Below are 27,425 nucleotides of genomic sequence, written 5' to 3' on the forward strand. Positions count from 1 at the left end.
TGTATTCCTGCAGGCGCTACCATGGCCCAGACAGCAGCTGGTGTTTGGCCACAAACCAAGACCAACCTAGGGGTTTCATTTGGAGATAACATCATAACTCCAGGGGCCTGGATAAATCCAAACGGTATGTAGCTCCTGTTACGACCAGCATTCTTCCATATCAGCAGAGCGAAGTCCCAGCACTATATTTATCTAGTATGCTAATTTCGTCCAAAATAGATACTACATACCCGACCGTGTATCCCGGCTACTCTACAAGCTCCTACCCGGGAACATATATGCTCATGATGGTGGATTACGATGTTGCTGATTCGGCCTTCGCCACGTTGGACCAATACTCAAGCCTTGTACCTGGCCGATTGGTCAACACAACAACTCGTCTGCACTGGTGGGGATGGAACTACACACTGCAGGACGGGAAATTCATCAATTCTAGCAATGCTCTGGCGTCGTATCACCCTGCGCAGCCTGCAACAAGCAGAGTACACGACTTTACCTTATATCTGTTTGATCAACCACAGGACTATGCTCCACCGCAGGATGTCCTGGATGGTCTGTTAGAGGAGCATGATCCAAGGCATAACTTCACGTTGGCTCCTATTGTTGAAGCTGTCGGTAATCCACTGGCTGCAACGTATTTTTGGAGTTCGACGCCTGGTGTGCCGGATAACAGCTCAGCGACATACACGTACTCCTGGGAGAAGATTTGAGGACAATAATGATAAGGAATCATCGTCAAACTATATTATGAGATTAGTTTGTCTGTCATTCAGCATGCAATGGGGCGAGTGACGGAAGGATCTACTTACAATCCTTGATCCCGTTAGATTAGCGTCCGTCACTAGAATAGCTTGGCTGTTTAATAACCCCATGCCTACATATGCCAAGGCAGCTGCAGATAGCGCAGGATACAAGTAGGACTTTCACTCTAGAAAGCTGTCATGTTGGTTAGGTAGCCATAATTACCAGCCACTGCCTTACGTCACCGGCCCTGATAATCCAGATAGGGCTTAGGGCACCGCCAAGCTTTCCCCTCTTACGCACGTGACTATACACCATGATTAGTCATGGGATGCTGTACGGGTCGGTGCTCGGCCAAGTCCGTCTTCAGCATTTCGTCTTTGCGCCCAGCTCTCGCGGTGATATTCTTGCTGCGAGATGATGCGAACCTGGCTCATCTGAACCGACATTAGAAACCTGCTGTCAATGGACTAATTATATAGCACTCACTATCGATGTGAACCCTGCAACCTACAACGACTGCCACCGCCGCATTCTTTTCTCCCGCTCGACTCCGCTACGTTCATATGGGAAAGCATCAGTATACCAGCAACACGCACTCATTAATCTAGCCGAATCGCCGATCATATCTCAGACCGAGTCTCTCTTTTATCAGTTCTATTTCACATAGCCTTGCAATGACGTCCCCATACCAGCCGTCCGTGTCGTACTCGCCGTCCGTAGCGGGCCCCGACATGACGGCTTCAGGTCCTTCGACTGCCTCATCCAGACCAGTCTCCGACCTGCCCCAATCTCAGGTTGACGCAATCATCCGAACGAAGCGAAAGGCCCGCGAACCTAAAGCCTGTTACCCGTGTCACGCCCGCAAAGTTAAGTGCGATCGAAACCTACCTTGCGACGGTTGTGTCAAACGCGATCATGCCGATCTTTGTTCATACGAGCGTCCCTCGAAAAAGCGCGTCATGACCGGCTCGCTTCCGCAATCCTATCCCGACGGCCCCATCCCTGGTAGCCAGCCTACGAGTGCAGAGAATCTCGGGTACGCGCCTGAGCCTCCCGTGCGTCTAAAGCAAGAACCGGGTGTGAGCCGGCCAGGTATAACAGCAACCGGCGGCCGTGTGTCGATTGCGCGCGAGGAATGGGACAATGTTCGCACGAGATTGAAGGAGATGGAGCAAACCATCAATAACCTGCGGGTGGGTCTGGAAAAGGCCGAGGAAGGGCCGGCTTCGACGCTGGAGACGAGCAGCGTGCGGAGCGGGGATGCGAGTAACAGATCCAAGGGTGCCTCCCCGGAACGAGAGGGCATCCATGCGCCGAATACGTTTGGTGAAGGCACTGTACACCTGGGATCCAGGTCTGTTTTGGCCTACATCTTGAACAATAAGTCGGGATCGGATCAGCTTCAAGCGCTCCTTGAGGGTGGGATTCTGCCGAAGCTGGGTCTGGATAACGAGTCTGCGACGTATCCGTTCGTTGACCTGTGGTCATCGGATATGTCATCCTTTGATATAAGCGCCGTCTGCAGCGCACTGCCGAGTGACCAACAGTGCAAAGAGTTAGTCTTCACCGACAGCTGATTTGATAGTGTTGCGGAGTTAACGAAGGTTGCTACAGGTTTTTCTACTACTACCGGGATATAGCAGGCGCCATCTACCCGGTGCTGGAAGATGTCCCACAATTCGAGATGAACCTCGATCTAATGTTGCGGAACAGAGCTGCCATGGGTGGTATGTATCGGGCGGATGCCGATCAAGCCCAGAAACCTTTTGGTGTCACTATCGCCTATATGGGATTGCTGTTTGCCGTTCTTGCTTCCGGCTGCCAATCGTCGGATTTGCCAGGAAAGGAAAGAGAACTTACATCTCAAGTATACGGTAAGTTCTGTCTGCTTTGTGGTAGAATGCAGGTGCTGATCTATTGCAGTATGCTGCTCCTACCAGTGTCTTCGAATGACCAACTTCCTATCCCAGCCCACAATAGACGCCATGCAGACGCTGCTTGTGATTGGGAACGTGCTATCGTACAACATGAACCCCGGGATATCGTATGTTCTCCTTGGTATGACCCTTCGAATGGGGCTGGCGCTCGGCTTGCATGTGGAGTCTGGTCATTTCACCGCAGCTGAGCGATATCGTAGACGCCACGTGTGGTAAGTTTCTCGACTGCATTACGATGAACAGCGGCTAACAAACTCTAGGTGGTCCATGGCATGGCAAGATAGTCACTTCTCCCTTTCCTATGATCGGCCGTCGACGACAGCCGTCAGCCAGCCAGAAATTGCCTACAAGGATGACCGGAAGCCCGGCGAGCTCTCATATTTCGAGACATTGTGTCGGATCATATCACTAGCGCTGGAGGTGGTCCGCAGCCGGATGCTGAGCCCGCACTCACAACTAAGCTATAAAACGATCCAAACCTACAAAGAACGGATACAACAAATCATGATAGAGGCCAAGCCACATCTTCGAGACCGCAAATACTGCCTTTCAGCAACCGAACACCTCGAACGGGTCGTCCTCAAGCTGCACTCATCTTACTTCTCTTCTGAGCTCTGCCGGCCAGCGCTCAAAGCAAACGCCGACATCAGTGACCCCGCCTTATCCAGCATGCGCACCGACTGCGTGAGCAACCTGATGACTACCGTGGAAGCCTATGTTGAGATGCACACCGTCAGTTCCCACGCCTCACGATCATGGATTGCCCTACAACGCGCCATCAGCTCAATCTTCCTGCTGGCAGTCACAGAGGAAGTCAAGGGTCACTCCCGTTTCTGGACCCTCCTACAACAACTCAAGATGATCATCGCCGAACGAGCTAATATCGAGGGCGACTACGGAGCCGCCACAGAAGCCGCCGCGGTCCCACCAGTCGACAGCAGCGCCCGCCTCGGTGCAGCCACAAGACCCCCAAGCACCACAGCGCCTAGCCCTGCGGGTCTGAACTCAGCATCTCCAGCCTCCGCCGCTGTGGCTGTCGACACGCAGACTCAATGGGCCAAGCCCTTGACAAAGACCCTTCGTGCGCTAGAGAAATTGGAAGGCGCATTCAATGCACAGGCGGCTCGTGCCAGTCAAGCAGGATCACCGAATTATCTCAACCCAGGAATGGGCGTTCCGCCTGTGTCGGCTAGCATGACGCCGAGTCTCGGATCCTTGCCGCCGCCCACGCCGGAGAGCTCTACCAGCGGCGAGTGGACGATACCTAATATTCTTGACAGAGCGCAGGAGTACATCCACCCGCCGCTCTGGAGCTGAGGGATGCCAATATAGGCTGTACATTTGTTTAATTATCTAGGCGTCTGATATATGCATCGGTATAGGGGATTGGTTGGCTGGGATGGCACGGCCGGCGCAAATGAAAAGGGGACATGTATTGACTTTTATCTAGTTCCTAGTATCATATATTCAGATTTACTCACCCATAATATTTACTTCCATTCAACTATTCAACAGTCTACATGAGTAATATCACATATAGTGCAATGAAAATAAATACTCAATCTCTCGCAGGCAATATCTGCCCCACACACTCCCCAAAACCAACCCCCTCTCCAGCCCAAGCCGTCAATCTCACCACATCCCCATCAACCAAATAGCCCCTCTCCTCCCCATCACCTCCTTCCAACTTCACCCTCTTCTTCCCCCCCTCCGTCACCTCCAAAAGACACCCATACGACCCCTCCTCCTCCCCACTCACCGTCCCCGTCCCCAAAATATCCCCCGTGCGCAAATCACACCCCGTACTCGCCAAATGCGCACACATCTGTCTGATACTCCAGAAGAGATCCTTCGCATTACCCCGTCCCAGCACAGTACTACCACCACTACTTTTCCCAGTACCGGCTTCCAGCTCCGTCACAACATTAATATCATAGTTAAACTCCCCCGGGTCCTGCAAATGCGCCGGGAGGGAAACTCTCGGCTCCGGACCGGGCGTCTTAAACGGCTGCAGTGCATCCAACGTGACGATCCAAGGGGAGATAGTAGTCGCGAAGTTCTTCCCGTTTAGTGGGCCAAGGGGGATCATTTCGAGGCCTTGGATGTCGCGTGCTTATTCCGACCGCCTTGTTAGTATTGTCTTTGTGAAGTTGGACTAAAGTAAGAGGGGAGGTATACTCACCACTCCAATCATTCAACACCACCAACCCAAAGATATGTTCCTCCGCATCTTGGGCCTTGAGGCCCTGTCCTCGAGGGAGGGGCTTACCGATGATGATCCCCAGTTCGAGCTCGTAGTCTAGTGCGCGACATGGCCCGAAGATGACTTTCTTTGTCTGTGGGAATGAGGGATCGGTTCGGTCGTAGAAGTGCCCTGATGGTCTGGTGACGGGGGTACCGGAGACGGAGATGGTACTGGCGCGGCCGGCGTAGCCGATGGGGAAGTGGAAGAATGCTGGGGGTGGGGCCGGGTGGTTCAGAATGATTTGCCCCGCGTGTTGGTTGTGGGGGAGGCTGGCGCTGTAGTCTATTTATGGTAGGGACTTGTTAATGGTGGGGACTTTTGGGGGTAATTGGGAAAAGGGGATGGGGGTAATGTACCGGTGAAAGAAGGTATAGACACGGGGAGATGCATGGTTACGGTGGTGATGTCTGCAGTGCTGGATTCGGGGAGGGAGGAGGTGGAGGAGGCTTGGAGGATGGATTGCAAGACATGGCGGACTTGGGTTTGGGTGCTACGGGGCAGGGCGGCGAAGGGGTTAAGGGTGGTGTTGGAGAAGATGTTCTCGGGGAGAGATGGGATTGAGGAGAAGAGGCCGGCGGATTGGAGGTCGGAGAGGAAGATGACAGTGTTGTGGAGGCGGGTTGCGCATTGCGGGGTGGGATGGGAGGGTGAGGAGGCGATGCCGTAGGGAAGGTTGTGGATGGAGAAGTGGTCTGAGTAGGAGGAAGAGGTCATTGTGGTTGTTTTGTCTCTTGTATACTGTCTGAGTGAGTATGCTTGCTTTGATCTTTGGATATCTCGTATACGGAATAGTTGATGTTTTATAGTTCGTAAATGCGGAGATTGGCCCGTCGGATGAATGCAGTTCGCGCCCACATCCCGATGGTTGAAGTTATCCGCCAGATTTATCCGAGGATATACTGGGATGAGGGTTTCGTTGTCTATGACTTCCTGGGGACGGATTTAAGCTTGGTAAGGATAGGCCAGATGTTGACGAGTTGCCATGGGAGGTAATATGAGAGTAGCAATGTATTATTCTCTGCATAGTAAGCTGCCTCATACCAATTGAGGGTTATGGCTAGGATGTACTCTTGGAGCAAATAATGATTTGTTGATATGTTCGGCTCTGTAGCAGATGATTTTATTAGCAGAAAATTGGTACGGGTTATCCCAATGAAAGGATACGCAGAGAAGAGAGCCACTGGCCTTATGTGGAGAACTCCTATAGCTGTCCGTACTATTATCAACGAAACCTGCCAAGCCTGTCAGGCCTACGACCCACAACCCTAACCAGATTCCATTGCTAATGGCCATTGCTTGCCGTACAGCCTGACATTGATTCACAGACTCGAGCACATTTCTCGTTCCCTTAAGAGCTGGTTCCACGCACTCGCGTAACCCACCCTTAATTTGCGGAGGGCTTAAGAACGGGGATGCGATATGGTGTACGGTATCGCAGCCCCCCATGGCCTGTAGAAAGGAACCATCTTCCATTAGGTCTGCCTCAAATAAGAAGAGACTCCCGGGTATTGAGACTGGAGGTCGAGGAGGGGCTCGCATTTGCTGGATTTTTTGACGCTGCGCACGGTCGTGTGGACTCTGTGTCCCTGCTCGAGGAGCAGCTTGATGACGTGAAGGGCTATGTAGCCTGTGCCTCCGGTAACTAGTGCATTTGACATCAACCAACATGTAAAAGCGAATAGAGTAGGTATGGTTCCCGAGTCTATGCTGCGATTGGGTGATGGAGAGGGAAGGACGGCATTAGGTACTTGAAGTAGTGATCTGCAAAAAGCATGAGTGATACTTTGCTGTCAGCATCTGGAAGACTGATTTACCACACATGAGCCCCTTACCTTGGTCGAGTGCCAGCCTTGTATGTTGATGGTTTCTGCGTGTAGATGAGTCAGTTGACGATCCATAAACTCAACAGTATTTGCCATCTGTCAGTGAACGGAAAGGTTACAGTCCTGACAGGTGACGATTTATGCGATAAGAAGACATGGTAGTTTTAGATTTTCAACATACACAAACGAGTTGTCCTTGGGTGGTCTTGACAACAATTGTTGCTGAGGAGAGATGAGTTCACGGGAGATGCACCGTAGGAAGACCTGTCTAGTCTGAATTGGTGTAATATAGCAAGATAAACCACTGACTAATCAATTACTTGGAATGGCCTGCATACATTCATTTACATCTGCCACTTGATTTGGTGCCCGTCAAAGAAGTCAAGGTCACCTCAATAACGTGTCTACAATCGACTTCCAGAACTTGGACGCGCCGACATTAGCCAAAATTCATTTGGAGACTGAAATACTAAGAATGGCTACTAACACGATGTGCACAGAACGGTATTGCACTGTTATGTGCCCATTGAACTCAAACTTAGTACCCACATAGCCAGTGCTAACATCCATCACTAGTCAGAGGCTCGCTCAACGGCGATCTTCGAAAGCATATATCTATTATTACGTGCTTTTATTACTCCGCCTATCACAAATTTGCGATGCATCAGGTGGTCCTGCAAGTGCTGCTCCGAATGAAATCTACGCGCATGGCCAGATGTCTTGCCTAAACAGTTCTGCTGGAATCCCAATATATCATATCATATTATCATCAACACAAAACAACACATCAAACTCTTCATATTCACATGTAATGATAGCAATGTAAAACGCAATCCAGTTCAACCACACCAGCGAGTAACATACTTACATACGCCCAAATATAGCAAACAACACACACGTAAGTAGGCAACTACCAGCATACAGGCAGGTCAGTACCCTTGCTCCGGCTACATATGCATACATATCATGCACAAATGAACTAAGAACTAATTGTGTGTAGCCACTCCTGTATGTCAATGCAAACCTACCTGACCGCCACCGGTACATACATGAACTCCGTGCATTAGTCCAGTCCAATCTGCGAGAATTAACATGTAATCCGATCCCAACCACTGAGACATTCGGAAAAGAGGGGAGACAAACTACAGAGTACTGATTACTATCAAGATCGGCGTGGGTAAAGTACGATGTTATTACAATACATGCTCTAGCTCCATTATTCCCACGCGAAAGCTTCGAGAACAGAGCACGACAGTTGCGGCTGTTACGGCGGCGGACGGTGGATTGGATTGCTATCGACGTGCTAGGTTTGAGACCGGCAGGACGGGATTGAAATAATGTGTGGCGCAGTTGGGGCTGGAAGTAGGTGCGAAGAACTGCGGGGTGTGATAATGATGAGGAGTGAGAGTTGAGTCCTTGAAGGATTGGGGTTAAGGTGGTGATTTACCTGATGAACGAGCCGGTTATGCAGGAACATAAGTACGTACGTATCTCGGGCTTTGATCAATGCCTAACACCCCGTTTATACACTGATATGGCATGATGTATGAGCTATTGTGGTGTGTGGTGTTTGTTGGTATCTTTGGCTGTTGATTGTGGTGTGTAAAAAATGTCTCAGGGAAGATGGCATTCTTCAGCAATGGCCACTGCGGCCAAGGGTAGGTAGGTTGAAGGGGAAAATAAAAAGAAAAAAAGAGAAAAGAACTCTTGGCCAGTGTGGGACCATATTTAGCTATTCTTCAGCTGCAATGGATGCTCGGGGATATAATTCATTGGCGCCTACAAGGTGAAAAGTTTCCTATCGGGCTATTGTGGTAGACTGAGAGCATAATTGCTTCTTTCATTCAGATCAATGCAGCGGGCGCTAAACTCCGACTGCCGCATATGGGCAAACATATCCACGCCCTGAACTTGTGGATACCATGCCATGAGTCTGACCTTAATACCAGGTAATTCAGGAAATTGCTTGGATGCAATGAGAGAAGAAATAATCGAAGTCGCTAGTTATCCGATGTGGTCTTGTGTGCCATCTATTCTTCAATGCAGTCAATGGGACATCCATATAGTATTATATATATCAGGTAAATCACAGCATCATCAGCTGCAGATTGTCTCCGGACTGCATTTGGTGTATTGGACAAATAGTGGGTGCAGACGTTCCTGAGCTTATCCAATCACCTGAAGTCATTAGGCCCTGGCATTGGCATTGCGAATCATGCATACCCAGTGGACTCGAGGACGCGGGCAATTCGACTGCGCTGCCGCCAGGTGGCGACGACTGGGATGTTGGAAGGGGTGCTGGAAGACCCGGCGGATGATTATTAGGTGAAAGTACAATAATCGCCTTGGGACGTGATGAGCCAGAGTTTATGGCTTGCATAATATGGGGAAGGGACGCCTCTGAGGAGCAGTCAGTATCGGATCATTCCAATTATACTTCAGCGACGATTTCCGCGTACCTGTTGCTATGTAATAAAAGGAGGATCCTGGGTACTGAGCTGTACCATTCCACTGTTCAGTAAGAGGAAGGTTAGAGTCCAACGAAGGATAAATATTGTTCATGTTCTGTAGTTCAGGAGTGATAGGATTCGATCGAGGATAGTAGACACTGTTCCTCAGGGCGGATGAGGGGGAGGTGGCATCGAGGTCATTCGGAGTATCGTATACAGAGGGGAAGGATGGCTGAGAAGATAGGACGGGTATCGAGCCCAGAGCGCTATTGCAGGATGAACAGACGACTCTTGATTGTGGGAAGTACGTGGAGCCCAAAGCTGACGAGGTATCCTGAATGGGAGATGTGGGATGTCCATCAGTGTCGAATATTGGCGGCATTCGATCGACAGGCGACGGCGTAAGTGTGCTGGGATGGTCCCAACCGTTTAAGCTGGCTGCTGCTCGCAACTCACTGGCAATAACGCGTTCTTGGAGCTTTGCAATGCGATCTCGAATCTTGCGCCCTGCTAACTATTAACTGACTTCTGTTTAAATCTATCATAAGTGGAAATCACTCACGATGATTTCGTTGTGAGAGCCGATTCTGTAATCTTCTCCTCTCGATAGGGTCCTGCTTCTGCCCTGGGGCATCATTGGAATTTCTGTCTTCTTTTGACGGTGGCCGCATCTTCGTGGACATTATGTGAGCCGTGCTGATTGTGTGTCGGAATCGTCAATAGGGCCCGATGTATTAGTATGAGGTTTATGTCACGTTGATAATGGGAAATATCATAAAAAATATACACTTCGCGCCCCAAGTCCTGGGAAAAGCGTCTCTGGTAGCGCAGCTCGGAAATAGTGTGTATCTAAAAGCGTCGTTAAGCGTGTGCCGCTCTCCTGGTAATATGGAATATTGCTCTTCGCTTACAGAAGATCTTACACGCATTCAGTTCAGCGTGTAGGCTCAATAGATCTGGCGCTCGGAGCTTGTAGAGCATTCATATGTCGGTTTTGATTGGTTATGTCATCCGGATTTACGAGGTTTCGCAATGAGTGCAACATAATCCCGGGCAAGGCCAAGGAAAGAGGAGGCGCCGAAGGAAGTATTTGAATCCCCACCGCAGCAGGTTACTCGGCCACTTCACTATGTCCGTCGGTCTATGCTTCTCAAGCGTCTGGGTTGGACTGGCCTACTTCCCATCCGGCTTGCTGGTACTTGGCCCGTGGTTTTCTTGACCACGTTCCGCTACCAAGTCTGCAGCCTTGATCCATGTCCCACATCCTTCTTTGGTAGTAGATGTGCCCGGGAAGCAATAAACCATGACTTTAAGGCGCGAGCAAGGCTTTTTGTGGCGCTGCTGATCATCGGGGTTAGGTCAAACAATGATCAATAAAAGGCTCTTATCCAACATGGAATTTGTCGGACAATAGAGATCGGTCCAGATCAGCCTACTGAGACCCCTCATCTCATTCGTCGCACGTACACCCCATGGCGCAACCCCCACTCATATGGGCTTCCGGCCAAGGCAGTGATTTGAGACAGTTTGACGGCCTTGCCAGCCGCGATGCACGGATACGCACGGTTGACCAGACCAACTAAAGCGCCTGATATTATACTGTAAGCGAGCTATGCGGCAGAGGAGAGCGCGAACTGGGTGGCTTTGATGATATAAGCCTGTATACCTATAGCTACCATCCTGGGGAATCCTTGCAGAGCTTCTCTCGATGGGGCGTCTGTGGCCTCCAGAGCACGTAACATGGCGACGTGAGTAATTGGAGCAAATGTTACTCTTGAAACATTACGTATCGCAGGACTTAGCTAGATCAGGCAGCAGACATCAGCCAACATGGTAAAGTGGAGATATTTTATACATAGTATGGATGGTAGAGATACTTCTAAGTACTGTATGTTGTCGGATTTGGTTTTCGGTTGCTCCAGAGAAATCAGTAGTGTACACAACTGGGAGGCGATTCTCAGACCACCAGTCAGGCGGCAAAACCCGGCCCTCCGTCAATATGAAGCGCTATAAAGTGCGGAGTATTCTTATCTCACGTTTGGGCAATCATACCTGCCTGGTTCAGTTACCAACCCGAAATAGTAAACAGTGTACGCCATCAGGGATCTGGCCAACCAGAAAAGTTCCCGATGAACTCCATAATGCCAGATTATCATGGCGCTAATAGAGGTATGCCTTGCTAGCTGTGGTTTCTGCAAAGGGCAAGAATACTTGGGGCAGGCGCTCAGTGAGTGGGTGGGCTCTGAAACTTGGAGCGCGGCGAGAGGACTGAGCTGCCGTCAGTTTTGGAATGTCGCTGGGATTCCATAGCAGAAGGACCAATCAGCCTAATTGCGTGTAGGCGAGCTTATGAAAGACCAATCATGATCCCAGAGGAACAATTTGGCCGATGGCGTGGTATTGAGTCGGTTAATGTGGAATGAAAGGTCAGGGCAGTTCGTATTCAGACCGAAATCTGGACGCCAGTGGGCTGAGCATTTCTGCCAGATGATCCAGCCATTGTGCGACCACACAAGATCGGGGTGGGTCGAAAGGCGTGGAGTCAGTTAGGGAATTGTATTTGGCAATAGAAACCTGCGTGTAATGAAGAGGCCTTGAAACAGAACAGGAGATAGAGAATACAGCAGGAAAAGGAGTAAAGATTGGAAAGAGGAAAGTGGGAGACAGGGGATCCCGTGACAGAGCAACAACAGTCACGAGCAGTTCCCCTGCGAGCTCGATTCCATTTGCCTGCTGCTTTACTCAACAGCAACTTTACAAGATTGGTTTTTCCTGCCAGTTCTGTCAGTTCTACCAGTTCTGATCTTCTCATTGTCTTTAGTTGGACCAATTAGCCCCTCCTGACGATTGTCTCGTCGGAATCGAGGACCTGCTCGTAAGATCCTGCAAGGAGATCGATAACAGTCAACTAGGAAAAGACACTGGCTGATGTGATCAATTCAGAGGAGCTACTTGTGTCTAAAGTCTCTCCTTTGTCTACTGTAACACACCTGAATCCGTGTCCAAGTCTCCAGGTTATTCCTTCACGGTATTCTGATCCATTCATCCGGCCCCCCTCGCGACTCCAGTACGTTCAGCTCATTCATTCGTCCACGATTATCCACATCCGAGCCATGCTTCTGTTCTTTGGTTGGATAGCATGACTGCTTGCGTTGCATATCTCTAGGACTATCTCATAACGCGGTTTGCAGTCCCGTGCGCAACTGCCTCACCTGATTTCACCTATGAATGCGTTTCGTGGCATTCGCTTGGAGAAACCTACACTCCGTACTGCTTGTAAGGACATTATCCAAGAGGCTCTTGACAACATCTACTAAGACCAATAGGTTTATGAAAAGTCACATAGCTAAATGTACGCCCAATCTAACTGGCTCGCACTCTAGCACTTCCCGTTTAACATCTAAAATCACTTCTCCATTGCAGGTGACTAGTGACATACTGTATGGACTGTGCTTCTGGCCTCCTGCTGAAAAGACTCATCTCGCGTTCACCATACGGCAAAGGCGGCAGTTAAAGGGATGCGTTACCTTATGAGCGCATTACAATCAGGTCCAGCCTAATTTCCTGACCATCTCTAGGCAAGGCTTGCATATACCCGCCTGATCACATGCCAGTCCTCCGTGAATACCGGCGCTTACTTGTTGGACAGAAGATCTGGGTGACGATTCCATGAAAACGGGGCGCATGATTGGAGTCGCTACAAGAAGAGGGCCCTTACAAATCTTTTGTTGGCTAGGGCCTTCTTTTGGCCTCGGAAACTGACCGCAGCCTACAGTACATGCATTCGTCTGAGCCATCAATAATTGACTAAATCATTAACAGCTATTGGCTAACATCCTCGACGGGATGATGAATTCACAAAGCCAATCTGATTGGAAATGTGTCTGTCGTACTGCCTTGCAGGAATCATTCACATACGTCATTGCATCTCATTGACCATACAATGCTCCTCATATTTGGGATTGGTAACAGCACTCCAAACCAAATGAGACTCAGAGCCTTGAGCAATATATATCCCTCAAATAAGTAGTGTCGGAGCCTAATGATACCTGTGAATATGCTCTAGTAATCGAGGATATGCATGGGAGAGGATGAGCATACCAAGCTTGATTTATGGCCCAAAGATATCTGCACACGGACCGCGATAGTCTATGCTAACATCATGTCGGCTTAGTAAGTAACAATATGATTAGTCAATTAACTATCTTACTCTAGTTATTGACTGACTAGTACTTTTCTCTCATTTTGATGGCGGTAATAGCTTGACCTGGCTATGTTACTCTATTTAGGGGATGCGGCATAGCAGAACTGCCAAGATACAAGCACCGGTGCTTCCGATTAAACGATCAGAGACCCAACGTCCCAGAGGACTCGATCAGCTAAAAATGTGTTCTTTGAAAGAATATGACCTGACCCACTAGAGAGACTAACCATCATCATGGTTCCGTTCCGATTTGTTGACAGTACCGTGGGAAGCTTGCCTTTTGGCACCCGGATGATGTGCTGCCCTACTATGGTGTCTCCCACCAGGGAGTGATGCAAACGATCTCGCTCATGACAAAAATTGAAATGAACCTCCTATAATCAGGTCAGTAAGTGAGCTGTCCCTAAAATATCGGTACCGTGTTTCTTTCCATCATACCGACCCGAAGCGACCGGATGGGAGGCCGTGCACGATAAAACAAAGTTCGCGTGTCCCTGTGAGATTCCATGAATCCGCATAGCTGATGTGTCTTACGTATAGACATACAGAATTGACCAAACTTAACTATCATCCAACCTTGAAAACGCCAACATCCATCAGAACTCTAAATCGAAGGGTGCCATTTAGCAACAAAACGTTCGATCATTTCCAACCCAGCCAGATGAGCCTGTTTCTGCAAGCAATATGAAGCCCAGGCCATCATAACAACTCAATGAAATGCATAGCCCCTGCAATGGTCAGGGATGAGCTCTGTAAGCTTTGTTGCAATATATGAGTAACAGACTGAGGTGACGTTGGAACAAATATATATATGCGATCTAGAGCTTCCTCAATCCACACAGTGTACGCCTTCCACCTAGTAAGTTCTAACTACACAACAGCTCCTCAGCTCGCACGAACCTATAAGCTTCCGGGGCTTTTCAGTTTCCTTCTGCCACTACCATGCTGCAGTCATAGTCAGTGTGTCACCGGCATATCTGATATCAAGCGGAATAGTGATGCAATGATAACATAAGGACCTAGTCTGTTTATTCGACCGGCGCGCGCACACACAAACATCCGGAGCCTTGGGAAGTTGTTTAACGTTACCAAAGAACACTGCAGCAAACGGCTACTACTATACCCGTCGCCTTAAGGCTACAGTGGCGCGAACAGCTTTCTTCAAGATCTAGATTGCCACTGATCCCTGCGGTGTATCCGAGCCTCTTACGCGTAAAAGAGGACTAAGCGCAGTTATAGTGTTGCCAGTGACGCTTAGCGCGTCAATAGCTATTTTGTCTATCTTGAACAGAGGGTCTAGATCTATATGGTGATTCTTAAGATAATCTCATTTCATGCATGGTCTGGGGTCCCTTACCTCGGCCCATCTTACCCTTCTCCCCATCAATAAAACTAAAGATGCCATGTATAGATGCTCATATTACCACTGCATCTCCACTTTCAGGTCTATGCACTAGAGTAATAATACCCATGAGGGATAGATTGCGTAGACTGCCTTGGATACAGTGCATGTGTGTAGGGAGCCGTGACGCCCAGTCATGCAGGATGGGCATCTTGCTTTCCACAACTGCCGTATTACAATTCCTGTTCTTCGCTTCGTGCTTATGACTTCAATGAACCCCAATAAGATAAGCTAGAGCAATAAAGAAGCAACAAACAAGCCTGGTGAAATTCGCAATATAGACAGACTGGATTACTACGATGTCACGTGAGCTTCAACGAAGCAAAGGGCGTATTGAAGGTAACTACATGCTTCGAAAGGAAAATACCTAGATAACAGTACTTTAGGAGTAAAGGGGCAGATATTGTATGATTAAAGGTGCATATTATCTTAATATGTGTATATTACTAGTCACCAAGACACGCAGTCACATTTATTAACCTCCCAGTCTCACGAGTGGAAGCTATTCGAGTCAAGAACATCAACTTCATAGATTACACATAATCACGCATTCTGGATATCATAGACAGGCATATGAAGGAAGCAAAAACATGCGGAATATTATATGTACCGAAGAAAAAGCAAAAAGCTCAGCCCGCTCTCGGGCGTGGACCAGTAATGGCGAAGAAGTCCAACGGTTTCACGGTGAACGCGCCATTGTAATTGTTACCCGCACCATCAGTGACATAGTTCTTGTCAGCGAGTTCGAACTCGACATCCTTGAGGATGCTGACGAGGGTGAAGTACGACCATTCCCAAGCGTACTTCTTTCCAATGCAAACACGCTTGCCGTTACCGAAGCCCTTCTTTACCGCGGAGGGTAGCTTTTCGTATGCTTCGCCCATCATGCGCTCTGGCTTGAATGCGTCGGGGTCTTCGAAGACAGCGGGGTCGCGGTTGACACCGTACAGGACTGCGATGAGAGCCTGTTTGCGCGGCACTTCGTACTCGCCGCCGGCGAGTAGAACCGGGCCGTCCTGGTCTTGGATGGCTTCGCGGTTGAAGCCGGGGGCTGGGGCGGCAAGGCGCATGGTTTCTTGGGCAATGGCAAGGCAGTAAGGGAGGCGGGAGAGGTGCTCGTGTTCGATTTTCGCACCGGGGCCGCCGACAACAGCGTCAATCTCCTCCCGGGCGCGTTTGATCACATGCGGATTCTTCATGAGGTAGTAAAGGCCGAAGGCGACGAGGTTGGGGGCTGTCGCGCTACCGATGAATACGTTGATGATCTCGTCAACGATTTGTTCGTCGTTTAGTCCTTCGCCGGTCTCGGGGTCCTTGCCCTCCATAAGAGCATACAGCATGTCCTTCTTGGCGGATGGGTGAGCGCGTCGGTATTCGACGCAACTGGCGGAGTAGTCGCGCAGAGTCTTGTTGTAAGCATTGAATTTGCGCTGGTAGAAAAGCCAGTTGACGAGTTTGAGTCGGGATGCTCGACGAACGGCCTCTGTAGTGGCGTTCTCCATGGCTTTGATGAGAGACGGCTCTGGGCCTTCCAAGCAGTGTAGGCGCTGGTCGAAGAAGCAGAGCATGTTGGCCGCGTGGTTGAGGCGATCCAGGTCGTTGGTGACGCTGACGCGCTGGCGGGGGCCGGCGGTCCATTTCTTGATCAGATCTGTTGATACCTCTCGCATATCCGCGAAGACCTGGTCAACGGCCCCCGGTGTGAGCAGGGGCGCCATAATGCGATGAGCGACTCCCCACTGGCTCATTTCTTTTTCATTTATCTTTGCAGTGAACAAGCTAGAGTGTACTGCCTCGCGAATTTCAATGATGGGACCGGCCACACATTTCTGAAAGCGGGTCTCATCGCAGATTTCTTCGAGAAGGGCGGCTCCCGTGATCAAGACGATGTCTACGCCTAGGATGGTGACTTTGCAGATGGGACCTGCGAAGCGAATCGGAACCACATCAGCGATAAAACTGAGTGAGAAACACGAGAAGACTTACGGTACTTGGCCGCGAGCTTGTTGAATGAGTTCCAAGGGTTCGCAGCATTCACATCCTTCACGTTGCCGAGGAGGAACACCCCGGGGGGCTTGGGAATTGGTGACGGCATGGTTAAGAGATTTGGGGAGACAAAGGGATTAGAAGCAGAAGAGCAGTCAGAGCCCAGGACAGCAGTCCTAGCTTTTATAGTCTAAACCCACCATTCTCAACGCGAACGTGCGCCCCTGCAGCCTGTCTTCTCTCGCCCGTGCGACCTCCATCCAGGCGGTCGCTATTATGGATAGTCTGCACGAATGTGTGTGGCTGCAAATCTCATCTGAGCTGAATCTCGCCGAAGATCCCTCCGATAGTTGGCTGTCCGCTCCCTTGGGAGCTCCACCGTCGCAATCTCAGTGGTCCAGGCGTTCCATACGAGGAGCCGATCGCCGCACAGATCATGGTTCGTGGGGAACAGAGTGAGCTTCCTTGCTTGACGCGACGGCAGGAATGCCACTCACGGTGGACCAATTGTCAGCGGGACACTCGGAAAGTGAAAAAAGTTAAAACTTGAAAAGGGGCTGGCGGTGTACTGTCTAAGGGCATCGTTCTTCTAGGAGAACCAATGGAAGTCAGTGATTGATTATGAAAGGAGAAGTCAGTCGAGAAGCAGAAGGACAAAAAGTGTTCTTGGAACAACACTAAGATCAATGAATGGATTTGTTTACTCGATTGTCTGGTGCCGTCCCGGTACCCGAGGAGCTGATCCGATCTCCACTCTTCGGTCTTCCTCCATTGAATGCCAGTGCCAGAGATTGTGAGTGACATCCCTTTGGTTTGGTGGCGTCGAGTGCCAGCGCTGACAGGAGCAAGAATTGACGTGAGGTTACACATGCTGGTTGTTGGTCAGGCATACCCAGCTGGCTGGATGGCAAAGCCGATCAATGAGGATGTGAACCCTCGCAGGCAATCACTCCCTTCCACTGACTCGATGGCATGCTTTAGTCTCTTGGGGTTCTGCAGAATCGCGGCCTAAGTGGGCGCGAAAACTAGCCGAGATCGTCAGAGATAAGCCAATCCGGCAGAAGGAAGAGCTGAACTGGGTGATGGTGGTGCTGGTGGTTGGGAAGTGAGACAAGCCAAAGTTTTGAGAGGTGTCACTCTTCCCCGCCCGGGAGACTCACTCACTCGCGCGCAGCTCAGCTCGGCTGTTTTTTCCTCACCATATCATCATCTCCATACCTGCAGAGTTTCTTTGAGATGACCTGGCAATACCATGCTGATCCCTAGAAAATTTGTGGATGCACCATGATGGCGACCTGTCGGATAGAAAAGCCGAAAGAGCTCACCGATTACTTGCACTACATGGGAATACGGGGTCGGGGTCCTGATCGGCGCCATGACAGCACAACTAATGGATCAACATGCATTCGATAATTTAGCTCGCCTATGAAACCTGCATCTGACTGTCATCGCCAGCACTATTCATACATCTGGTCTATCAATCAAAAATGGCACCCGCCCAGTGGTATCTCAAACGAAAGTATCGCCATACAGGGGACTGTGAATGTTGAATAAAGAACCTCTTCTGTTTAACTCCTTCAAACACCATGCTCCAAGGAAATAGTCTATACCCATAATGTCATGCGTGGTTGATTGTGGTATCAATAAGACAATCTCAGCGCGTCGAACTCAAACATCAGCTGGCTATCCATCAGGAGAAACGACTCGTATCGGAGGCCACGTTCGCGCTGGTACGCTTCGGACCACACGGGGACGCTGCTGTTCCAAACGCTGCCATACCCCTCGAAAAGTCTGCGCCAGTAACAGGCCTCGGCCGCTTTGGTCAGGTACCGCTCGCGGAAGGTTCGCACGCTGTTGTTGGCAATCCGCTCCGCAAGACTGGGGTCGGCTAACAGAGGTTCGAGCTTGTCTGATAAGTCGCTGAAATCCCGCTCAACTTCGACATAATTCTGCTGCGGCCCGTCTGGTACGAGAAGGTAGTGGTGGTGCTGGATATACTGCAGCTTATGCGCCACAATGACCGAGTTGCATGCTTGCCGGTACTTCAGTGACGCAGAATACGAGCGACCTGCATTACACATCCCAGTCAGTACAGATGCGGTCGGACATTGCCAGCATTAAGAGGGAAAGCTTACCTTCGACATGAGCGATGAACATATACTGACAATGATCCTCCATGGGTATTATGTTCGTCCTCTGATCCCAGTCGACCTGCTTCACATCCCCCCATGGCTGATCTCGCGCAGCTTCCATCAAGGCGCGGCGCAATTTGGGGGCGAAGCTAGGCTTTCCTCGCCATACCAGCTGCGGTTTCTTCTCTGACCAAGGGATATCCGCGCGTTTAATGCGGTTGACAACTTGGTCGTACGGCCCGATCGAATTCTGAATATTCTCCCAGGCCCAGAACCCGAAGTCAGGCATCAGCCAGACGGCCTCCTCTGTGGCGGATCGTGCCAAAGTCCAGACAGGATGGTCGGAGTTAGTCACGTCTTCTACCTTGTCCTCCACGGAGAACACAAACTCGATATCTCGTTGCGAGGTACGGTTGGCATCGGCGACTAACGCCCGGTGAATTGAACTCAATACGGCGATGATCTTACGTCGATGGTCTTCACCTTTGGACCGCGCCGCAACCACATAAAGCTCACCGGCGTGGATAAAAGCCCGCGCCATGCCATATGCTAGAGGGATCTCGTCCAAGTCCTCCATAGCCAGCGCACCCTGAGACTTCCAAAAGCCCGTGGCGCGAACAACATCTTCGAAAAGACCCGGGAATGCATTCGTACACTGGGCACGATCGAGGCCTTCATTGCTGCCGTCTCGAGCAGGTTGAAATTCCCACGCCGGAGCTGGGGACAGTTGTTGCACCAGGTCCGGATGCGAACATGTCAGACAGCTGGCGCACTGGAAGGTGGTGGAGGTTTGACAGGCGCAGTGTCCGGCGGGGATCAACTGGGTCAACAGTGGGTGAACATAGTCGCGATCGGTATTGACGCAATACCAGATGATGATGATGCACAAAAAACTCAGAAAGCCTGTGATGTAGAAGAGGCAGAGATGATAGCTTTGTCGGAGGCGCCAGCGAGAGCAACCGGAGAGCGCCATCGCGAAAGGGCAGACGAAGAGAGATGAATCTGGGAGGAAATGGATCGCATTGTAAGGGCAGTCGCACCCAGGTCAAGGGGAAGAGGTGGAGAAAGCGCCGAAGGGGACGGGCGCACTTTGATGGCGTCCATTGTGTGCGTAATATAGCTGAGCTGCAGTCGTCAGGGGAGTGTCGACCCTGAATGGGGCCGTGCATGGGGGAGAAAGGAAAGAGAGTCGAGGGCAACATCAACGCATGACGCGGCGATCGCGAAGATTCCCTGGTTGTTCGTGGCTGAAACACTTGTCGCTGGCCGATCTTTCCCCGGTCGGTTGGCGGTACTCACATCCTGATCGCTCTTATTGGCTTAGAAACTCCCTACCCGTCGCCATCCCTTGGTGGTTTGATGGCCAGCTTCTATAAATTGCGATGTGATCAGTGCTAAGCCTTTCCCTCTCATTCATTCCCACATGTTTTATTTCCTTGGTACTCTGTATGAAAATTGTTTTACTCTCCTGAAGCGAGAGAACTCAACCCCGGGGGGGCCTGGCCCCCAATCCCTTGATTCTGAGACAAGAAGTTGCACAGGGACTGGGCAAGTCACTTAGTAACAAGTCCCGCCTGAGGCGGTGCAGCTCTGCTTCCCGACAGCGTTTCCCTTCCCACGATGATCCCGATGATCACAAGCGGGCTGAACAACTTACCGGGAGGCTGCAAACGCCCGACCTGCCTCTCCTGACGTTACTTTGGCGACGCGAACACAGGCCTCTGTCGTACATATTACTGCAGTAGCCACGATGAACTATCTTATTGGCTTCGGCGCAAGTCATGGGCTGATTACTGCATGAGGCCTTTTGTGTGGGGTTACTCAATCAGAGCCGCCATGAGCATGTGTCGCAACCGTTAACTGTAGGCTGTCAAGTTTCTAACTACCATGTGCAACCCTACCCCGTACTCCATATACTCTAACTGATATAGGGGTTATAGATAGATAATCTCTGAGACCCCCAGCGCTAAGATACTGTGATCTGTGGGCTTTTCAGGGGATTATTTTTAAGGAGACGGACAGCCTCACAGTATCCTCTTCGCAAATCATGCCCATCCCAGTTTAAGCTCTACGATGATCGGGGGCTGTTGACAAAGTAGGTTCAGGCAATTGGATACGTTAGAAAATCCCCCCCCTTTGCGTGTGCCCGCAGCCTTGAGTTTCTACTATTCGACCGATATGCACCTAACTTCGACGGACTTGAGCTGCGAATGCAAAAAGCGACGGAGACAGCTCAATGGATTGCTCGCTTGCTCACTTCTCGTGCCCGCCAAGTCACAAGCTGACGTAACAACAATATCGATCCCAGCCTTTTGCAGCTCAACGCAACTCAGCTGGCCTTCTCGATTGATCTATTTTTCTCATCCACGGAAAGGGCCGTGGAGAAAGCACGTCGTGTTGCCCCAATCAACGGCTCCACTCTATCCCGCCTTGGTGGGGTCGCTACAAGACACCGTCCCCAGTCCGCGGCTTGCATCGCGGGATACCCTCCCAAGTCCCAAGTCCATCGTCTAGCGTCCATTAGACTATCCAAGATTCGTCGCAGTTCGTCCGAGCCGATCTTTCGACTACGTTACTAAGTATGTTGCCTAGGCGGGCAGTGTTTGTGCCCTGCCACTATCTATTCATTTAGAGCCTCATGAGCAAGGCTGGGGCATGCTTTTCCGAGGTTAACCGTCGCATAACAATGTCATAGGATCAAGGCTATGGCAGAGCATTGCATCATATGCGGAATTTACCCAGTGTTGACTCGGTGTGAAGGTTACTCACTCAGAACCTTTCATCTATTATTAAAGATAGGCTAACTGAGCAGCACAAGGGATTTTCTGCTGACGATGCCGCGGCTACAAAGCAACAGGGCTGTAAAAGCTGTCCACAGGCGATAGTTCTCCCACATGTGAATCTACTAACCGCTACACTAGTTCCCTGTAATCCCCTAGTTCTACTATTTAGTAATTAGACAATCTGCTGGCACCCAGGTTCTGGTTTAGTGAATCCACATCACCCTGTTTGCTACATTTACTTGTGTGCGACAAACCATGGCAGATACTATATTGTCCTCAGTGAGAACGGCACCAAAACTACAGTCAAATACAGCGAACGGCAATCAAAATAATAATACCAAGAAAGATAGAAAGACTAAATATCAGAAACCAGAGCATACCCCTCCATAATCACATCCGGCGAAGAAGAATGAAGCCATGAAAGAAACAAATCCACAAAAGCCTCAGTATCCATCGTAGGTGCCGCGAAACATATTCTGAGTCCTTCGCGCGAGGTTTCGGTGACTTCTGGATGAATGGCTTTGAGGGACTCATGAAGGTAGGTAATGTCTTCAGCGGATGGGGGTCGTTTGAGTGTAAGAGTCACTTTCATGGTTGCGGGGGGCTGGTATAATGGTATACTAGTGTATCGTTAGTAATTAGATGATGGCTGCTACTACCAAAGAAGTCGTACTAAGTAGGCAAGGATTACTAACTTTGGCCCATTCAATACTAGACTCCTGGAGGGTGCCGAAACTCACTATTTATACCCAGCAGTACCTTATTGGCGCTATGAGTTGTTGTGTGGTACGTGAAATGATACTTCAGTAGAGCTTCGACTGTGTCTGCCTGGCATTTCATTCCATTTGATGAGCGTGTTTATCAGTACATGTCTTGCTTACCTTTGCCCACTACGTAGAATTCCCTAGTATCTGGGGTTGACTCATGCATGACTCAAAGATAAGGACATCTATGATATGCTACTACATTAACTATAGTACTGCTAGACACCTACAATCAGAAAACTAAATAAGATCGTGTGCAAACAAGCAAGGAACATCTCCGCCACGATTTAGGCAACAATAGCCGCCGCATATGCGAATTATGGTACTGCCTACAGGTGTTGATATCGCACATGTGAATATCTTAGCAGATTACACTATTTCCACCAGGATCTGTTAGTTAATTTATTTAGCTGGCCTTCATAACATCCACGTTTCACGGCGGATTTAGGGTCATTTGTACAACTAATGATGTGTAGATTGTTCACTATATTGGATGAAGCAACTGCGACTCAAATCTCTTGAATATTTGATGAGCAAGCTTAAGACACAGTTTCTCAGAGAGAGCTTAGATGGAATCTCGAGTTACTATGTTAGTAGTGTAATTCTATACCTGTCATCTTATATCTACCCCCGCTCGAGGAGGATGAGCGAGCGGGTGATATAACATGATAGTTTTCTATGCATCTCGATGGGAGCTTAACTACTAGACCATTGCCCCCTATATCCCCACTCACCTTGTCTGCTCGTGCATTAAGACTGTCAAGCATGTTGCGAAGCTGGATCCTAGAACGCTAGTAAGGAATATGATTAACTAATCGGCATATGGGTTGCCGATTAATACTCCCACCTTATCATAGTTATACAGCTTATCGTTAGCTGATAAGGCCTGGATTCTGCGAAAGTAGGAGTAAGTCGTTGGAGCTGCACGTCTCGTGGAATCTACCTTGCTTTATCTCTCTTATAGATAGTATCGATGAGCGCATAACTGTGCAGTCCAGGTATTGTTTAAGAAAACTACTCTCCGCTATATCAACTTCAAAATCCGCGAAATTTTCACTGCTCGTCCCACAATTGCTTGAACAAACTCCTCCCAACAAGCAAACCCCCCGGCTTCCCAGTCTCCACAACACAGCCATTTTGCATAATCACAACTTGATCAAAGTCCCGAATACATCTCAACCGATGTGTCACTGCAATGACGGTGGCATGTGCGAAATAGTCTCCGATGATCTGGAACATCAACCGCTCTGTAGCGATATCAACATTCCCACTGATTTCGTCAATAACAAGTATCTTCGTTTCTCTCTGCCGAAGTAACGCTCTCGCTAAACTTAACAGCTGGAATTGGCCGCGTGAGAAAGTCGAAGTACTGATTTCAAGGTCTAGCGAATAAGGCTGTCCTGTACTTGGTTCCCTCCCTAGACCTACAGTATCCAGAGCTGAGAGCATTGCATCGTCAGAGAATTGTTCCCCGCTTGGATCGAGGTTGAATCGTAGTGTTCCTGGGAGGATGAGTGGATCTTGGGGTATAACTGTAAGACGGGCTCGTAGAACGTCGCAGGGAACATCGCGCAGATCCATCTCGTCGACAAACACAGAGCCCGCGATAGGTTCAAGAAGTCTAAACAGAAGGAGGATGAGCGAGCTTTTACCACTTCCGCTTCTACCGCAGACTGCTATCTTTTCTCCGGCGTAAATCGACAGAGTAACATCGCGCAGAATGCATTGATGAGGGCTCTGTTGCGCGTCGTAGCTTGCATAGATGTGATCGAGCCTGATCGAGCCGCGAGATGGCCAGTCCTGGGCAGGCTGTTGTATAAGCTCACTGTTTTGGGCATCTTCCCTCGGGACAGTCTCTTCATAACTCTTGACGCGGGCGATCGCGCCAAGAGTCGTCTCCAATTGTGTCCACGAAGTAATGAGATACGATAAGCTGCTACTGAATCCCAAGATATTCAGTAAAGAAACTGCGATCGCACCAGTATGCACCGATGAACCTAACGTAACCGCCACGGTGACAACAATTATCGCCAGACCAGCTGCCATAAGATCGAGGACGAGGTTCAGCCAACGCTGGATACAGAACATTGTATAATACGGCTGGATGGCTGTATCAACCAATTGTCGACACTGCGCCGCCCATGCGGCTTGCCAGCCAAATGCACGGATGGTGTCCGTGCCCGAGGCCGTCTCAAGGAAGTGTGTGTAGAGCGGGCTCTGTGCTTCGAGTTCCATGAACCGTAGCTGACGTGAAGTCCGCAGGTAAAAGTTCTGCAGAGCGTAGAAAACAGTAATCACGAATGGCACCGTGATAGCGATGTATTTGTTTCCTGCGGCGATGAGCATAACTTCGGCGATTAGTGTTCCAGCGCCGAAGATCGTCATGAGAAGTGCGCCCGATAGTTGATTGTCGATTTGGGAAAGGTCTTGGCTGAATCTGTTCAGGATAGTACCACTATCGTGCGCGGTGAAGAATGAATAGCGAGCGTTCATGGTAGCCGTTAGGAGCTGTGTGTGTAAGCGGCGGGAGCTTTTCGCGACGAGGAAGATGATGAGGAATGTGATGCTGAGGATGGTGCCAATTAGCTGGATGAAAGCACAAATCCCGTACACCCCAAGGTAAACACCGAGGGAGTAGTTGAAGTCATGGTCGGACCAGTATTGGAGCCATAGAGTAGGGAATTTCGATCCGAACACCTGCACGACTATGAGGCCTAGGAAGCAAGCGGAGGATTTCCAGCCCATTGATTCTACGTAGTATTTGTAGACAGAAAAGTCACCGAGTCGGCGTGGTAGGTCGTGGCGGGACTCTATCAATCTTTTCTCCGTCCCTGTGGTTACAGGAGCTCGTTCTTCGGTGGGTCTGACTTCGCTCTCACTCGGTATAGAAATAATCTTGTCTTGAAGCACTTCCGATGGGGGTCCTGATGTGATTGTGCCATCTTGAAGGTTTATGATCGTATCAGGTGAAGTGATGCGCTTGGGATCACTGCAAGCAAGAATCACCGCGGCATTGTGGGCTTTGCATAATCCTTTAGGACCAAAAGCGCGATCAAAAACCTTCTTGGCTGTGATAACGTCTAATGCACTGAGTACATCGTCGAGGATTAGGAGCTTTCTGCGCGAGTATATGGCCCTCGCTATTGCCAAGCGCTGCTTCTGCCCACCGCTTAGTGAAGTACCACCGGAGCCAACAAAAGTCCTGTCTCCTTCGGAAAAAGCAGAGATGTCTTCGTCGAGAGCACATGCATGGAGAACAGTGGTATACCATTCCTCGTCAAAGTAGGAAGGTCCAGTCACGCATTCCCTAACAGAAACACTTGGCAACCACGGCTCTTGTGCACAGTAAGCTATTGCCACTGACTTTGAGTAAGAACCCGCGACGCAGGGTACTGCTCCTATGAGGCTTTTGAGTAGCGAAGACTTTCCAGAGCCGGTAGCCCCTGTGACAATTGCCAGCGTAGAGGAGTGTATCTCGACAGTCACGTTCGTCAAAATCGGTGTGGTGGAGTCCGCATATTTGAAGGTGGCATTATGTACTGATAGACACTTGCCATTCACGGGGAGGGCTTCTAGCTCAAACATGCTCGGTGAGAGCGGTTTGATTGGTACTTGATGCTTGTCACTGGAGTAAGAGATTTGGCCGGCCGTAACTTCTGGCAAAATAAGATAGTCCTGAATTCGCTTGAAGCAACCAAGAGCTACTCCCATCTGGGTGATTCCGTGAACAAAGACTTGGATAGGCTGAGTGACTAAAGCAATCAGGGCGAGGTCGGTAAAGGAGTTTGCTGAAGTGACCACACCACTTCCGGAGACCATTGTGAAAATCGTAAATGTTAAAATAGGCCCAGCAATCTGTGGTATATTTGCTATAGATGCCGATTAGTTGGGAGTCATCGCTGGGATGGATAAGAGAGAGTTGTACCAACAACATTTCTCCACATTATAAGCATGCGGGCCCCCTGAGCGCGTTCAAGCTCGGCGTTGCGGAGGTCACATATTCGCCGTGCTACTAAAGAAGAAGCACCGAGCAACTTGATGCTCCTAATTGAATTGAAGACAGAGGCAGTGATTGCGATACGCTCCTGGACAGCCTGGTTCCATATTCTCTGGCGTGGAGGTGATCGGGCGGCTACAACATAGCTGAGAGACACGGCTGCCAAGGCACATCCAACCGATGCAAAGCATGCCCAACTTACTTGTCGTGCAAGGAAGAATATGGCAAGGCCGACCTCGATAGGCGAAGCGAACAGGGCGTCTAATCGCATCAAGCTGTTGCAGATGGTTTCTGTGTCGGTGCTCATCAACGTTAGCGCAGCTGAATTATTCACCGTAACAGTGTCCAGTCGTTGTATCTTCTCGTAGAGGGCAGTAACCAAAAGGCTTCGAACAATAGTGATGGCACGGTTTAGCCCATGCATATATAGCGACGTCGTGGCCTGTACAGATCTTTCATCAGCTTGCTTCACGGCTCTGATCGGTAGATGAGGGTTGGAAGCGTACTGCCGTTCCCAGATAGATCAAGACTGTAGCTCCAACAAGCGCCCCTCCAACAGCATGGTCTTTAGTGGAAGCAGAGAGATATCGAATGACACAATTAAGAAATAACGGCTGCGCTATCTTGAGACCGATGAGACCAATTCGGGGGATTGCTGTCCACATCAAAGTTCGTCGAACGCAAGACAATGTTGTCAGCAGTAGCTTATGTTGGCCTCCATGGCGATCCTTCAGAGCTACATAGTCATTAAATACCTCGGTTCAGTTCATCTCAAGAAAGAGGAAGTAACATACTCGACAGCCATTCCAACTCGAACTTGGCCTGCACTGCTTCAGCCGAGAGGTTGGAATCAATAGGGAAAAGATGGCTGCCATTCAACAGCCCGCGGGCCCCGCGGGCCAGCAAGGGATTCAGCCACCAGAACATGACACGATTCACCATGCCCCCTAACTTTTCT

The 27,425-nt window shown here is 49.8% G+C and overlaps 7 protein-coding genes across 7 annotated transcripts; 2 read left to right on the forward strand and 5 right to left on the reverse strand.

The window, feature by feature from the left end:
• Positions 1-21: 21 nt before the first annotated feature.
• AtWU_04566 (similar to An02g09980) lies at positions 22-710 on the forward strand (the record flags this gene model as incomplete). Its single annotated transcript, XM_035499677.1, has 2 exons — positions 22-124; positions 220-710. The coding sequence occupies 2 exons, from the start codon at positions 22-24 to the stop codon at positions 708-710; spliced, it is 594 nt and encodes a 197-aa protein (XP_035355570.1).
• A 708-nt stretch (positions 711-1,418) lies between these two features.
• Positions 1,419-3,998, forward strand: AtWU_04567 (putative C6 transcription factor; the record flags this gene model as incomplete). The annotated part of the gene is made up of 4 exons (XM_035499678.1): positions 1,419-2,299; positions 2,359-2,618; positions 2,668-2,893; positions 2,942-3,998. The coding sequence occupies 4 exons, from the start codon at positions 1,419-1,421 to the stop codon at positions 3,996-3,998; spliced, it is 2,424 nt and encodes an 807-aa protein (XP_035355571.1).
• Positions 3,999-4,239: 241 nt separating this feature from the next.
• AtWU_04568 (fumarylacetoacetate hydrolase family protein) lies at positions 4,240-5,640 on the reverse strand (the record flags this gene model as incomplete). Its single annotated transcript, XM_035499679.1, has 3 exons — positions 4,240-4,793; positions 4,864-5,208; positions 5,283-5,640. 3 exons carry the CDS (start codon positions 5,638-5,640, stop codon positions 4,240-4,242), a joined length of 1,257 nt encoding a protein of 418 aa, XP_035355572.1.
• A 3,195-nt stretch (positions 5,641-8,835) lies between these two features.
• On the reverse strand, positions 8,836-9,882 carry xanC (transcription factor xanC; the record flags this gene model as incomplete). Its single annotated transcript, XM_035499680.1, has 4 exons — positions 8,836-8,909; positions 8,973-9,149; positions 9,209-9,706; positions 9,762-9,882. The coding sequence occupies 4 exons, from the start codon at positions 9,880-9,882 to the stop codon at positions 8,836-8,838; spliced, it is 870 nt and encodes a 289-aa protein (XP_035355573.1).
• Positions 9,883-15,434: 5,552 nt separating this feature from the next.
• On the reverse strand, positions 15,435-16,900 carry AtWU_04570 (putative cytochrome P450; the record flags this gene model as incomplete). The annotated part of the gene is made up of 2 exons (XM_035499681.1): positions 15,435-16,729; positions 16,792-16,900. 2 exons carry the CDS (start codon positions 16,898-16,900, stop codon positions 15,435-15,437), a joined length of 1,404 nt encoding a protein of 467 aa, XP_035355574.1.
• A 1,531-nt stretch (positions 16,901-18,431) lies between these two features.
• Positions 18,432-19,896, reverse strand: AtWU_04571 (uncharacterized protein; the record flags this gene model as incomplete). Its single annotated transcript, XM_035499682.1, has 2 exons — positions 18,432-18,859; positions 18,927-19,896. 2 exons carry the CDS (start codon positions 19,894-19,896, stop codon positions 18,432-18,434), a joined length of 1,398 nt encoding a protein of 465 aa, XP_035355575.1.
• A 3,627-nt stretch (positions 19,897-23,523) lies between these two features.
• AtWU_04572 (P-loop containing nucleoside triphosphate hydrolase protein) lies at positions 23,524-27,394 on the reverse strand (the record flags this gene model as incomplete). The annotated part of the gene is made up of 4 exons (XM_035499683.1): positions 23,524-26,339; positions 26,396-26,909; positions 26,974-27,203; positions 27,262-27,394. The coding sequence occupies 4 exons, from the start codon at positions 27,392-27,394 to the stop codon at positions 23,524-23,526; spliced, it is 3,693 nt and encodes a 1,230-aa protein (XP_035355576.1).
• Positions 27,395-27,425: the final 31 nt, after the last annotated feature.

This window comes from Aspergillus tubingensis (genome assembly GCF_013340325.1).
Source record: "Aspergillus tubingensis WU-2223L DNA, scaffold_6, whole genome shotgun sequence".
Lineage (NCBI taxonomy): Eukaryota > Fungi > Ascomycota > Eurotiomycetes > Eurotiales > Aspergillaceae > Aspergillus > Aspergillus tubingensis.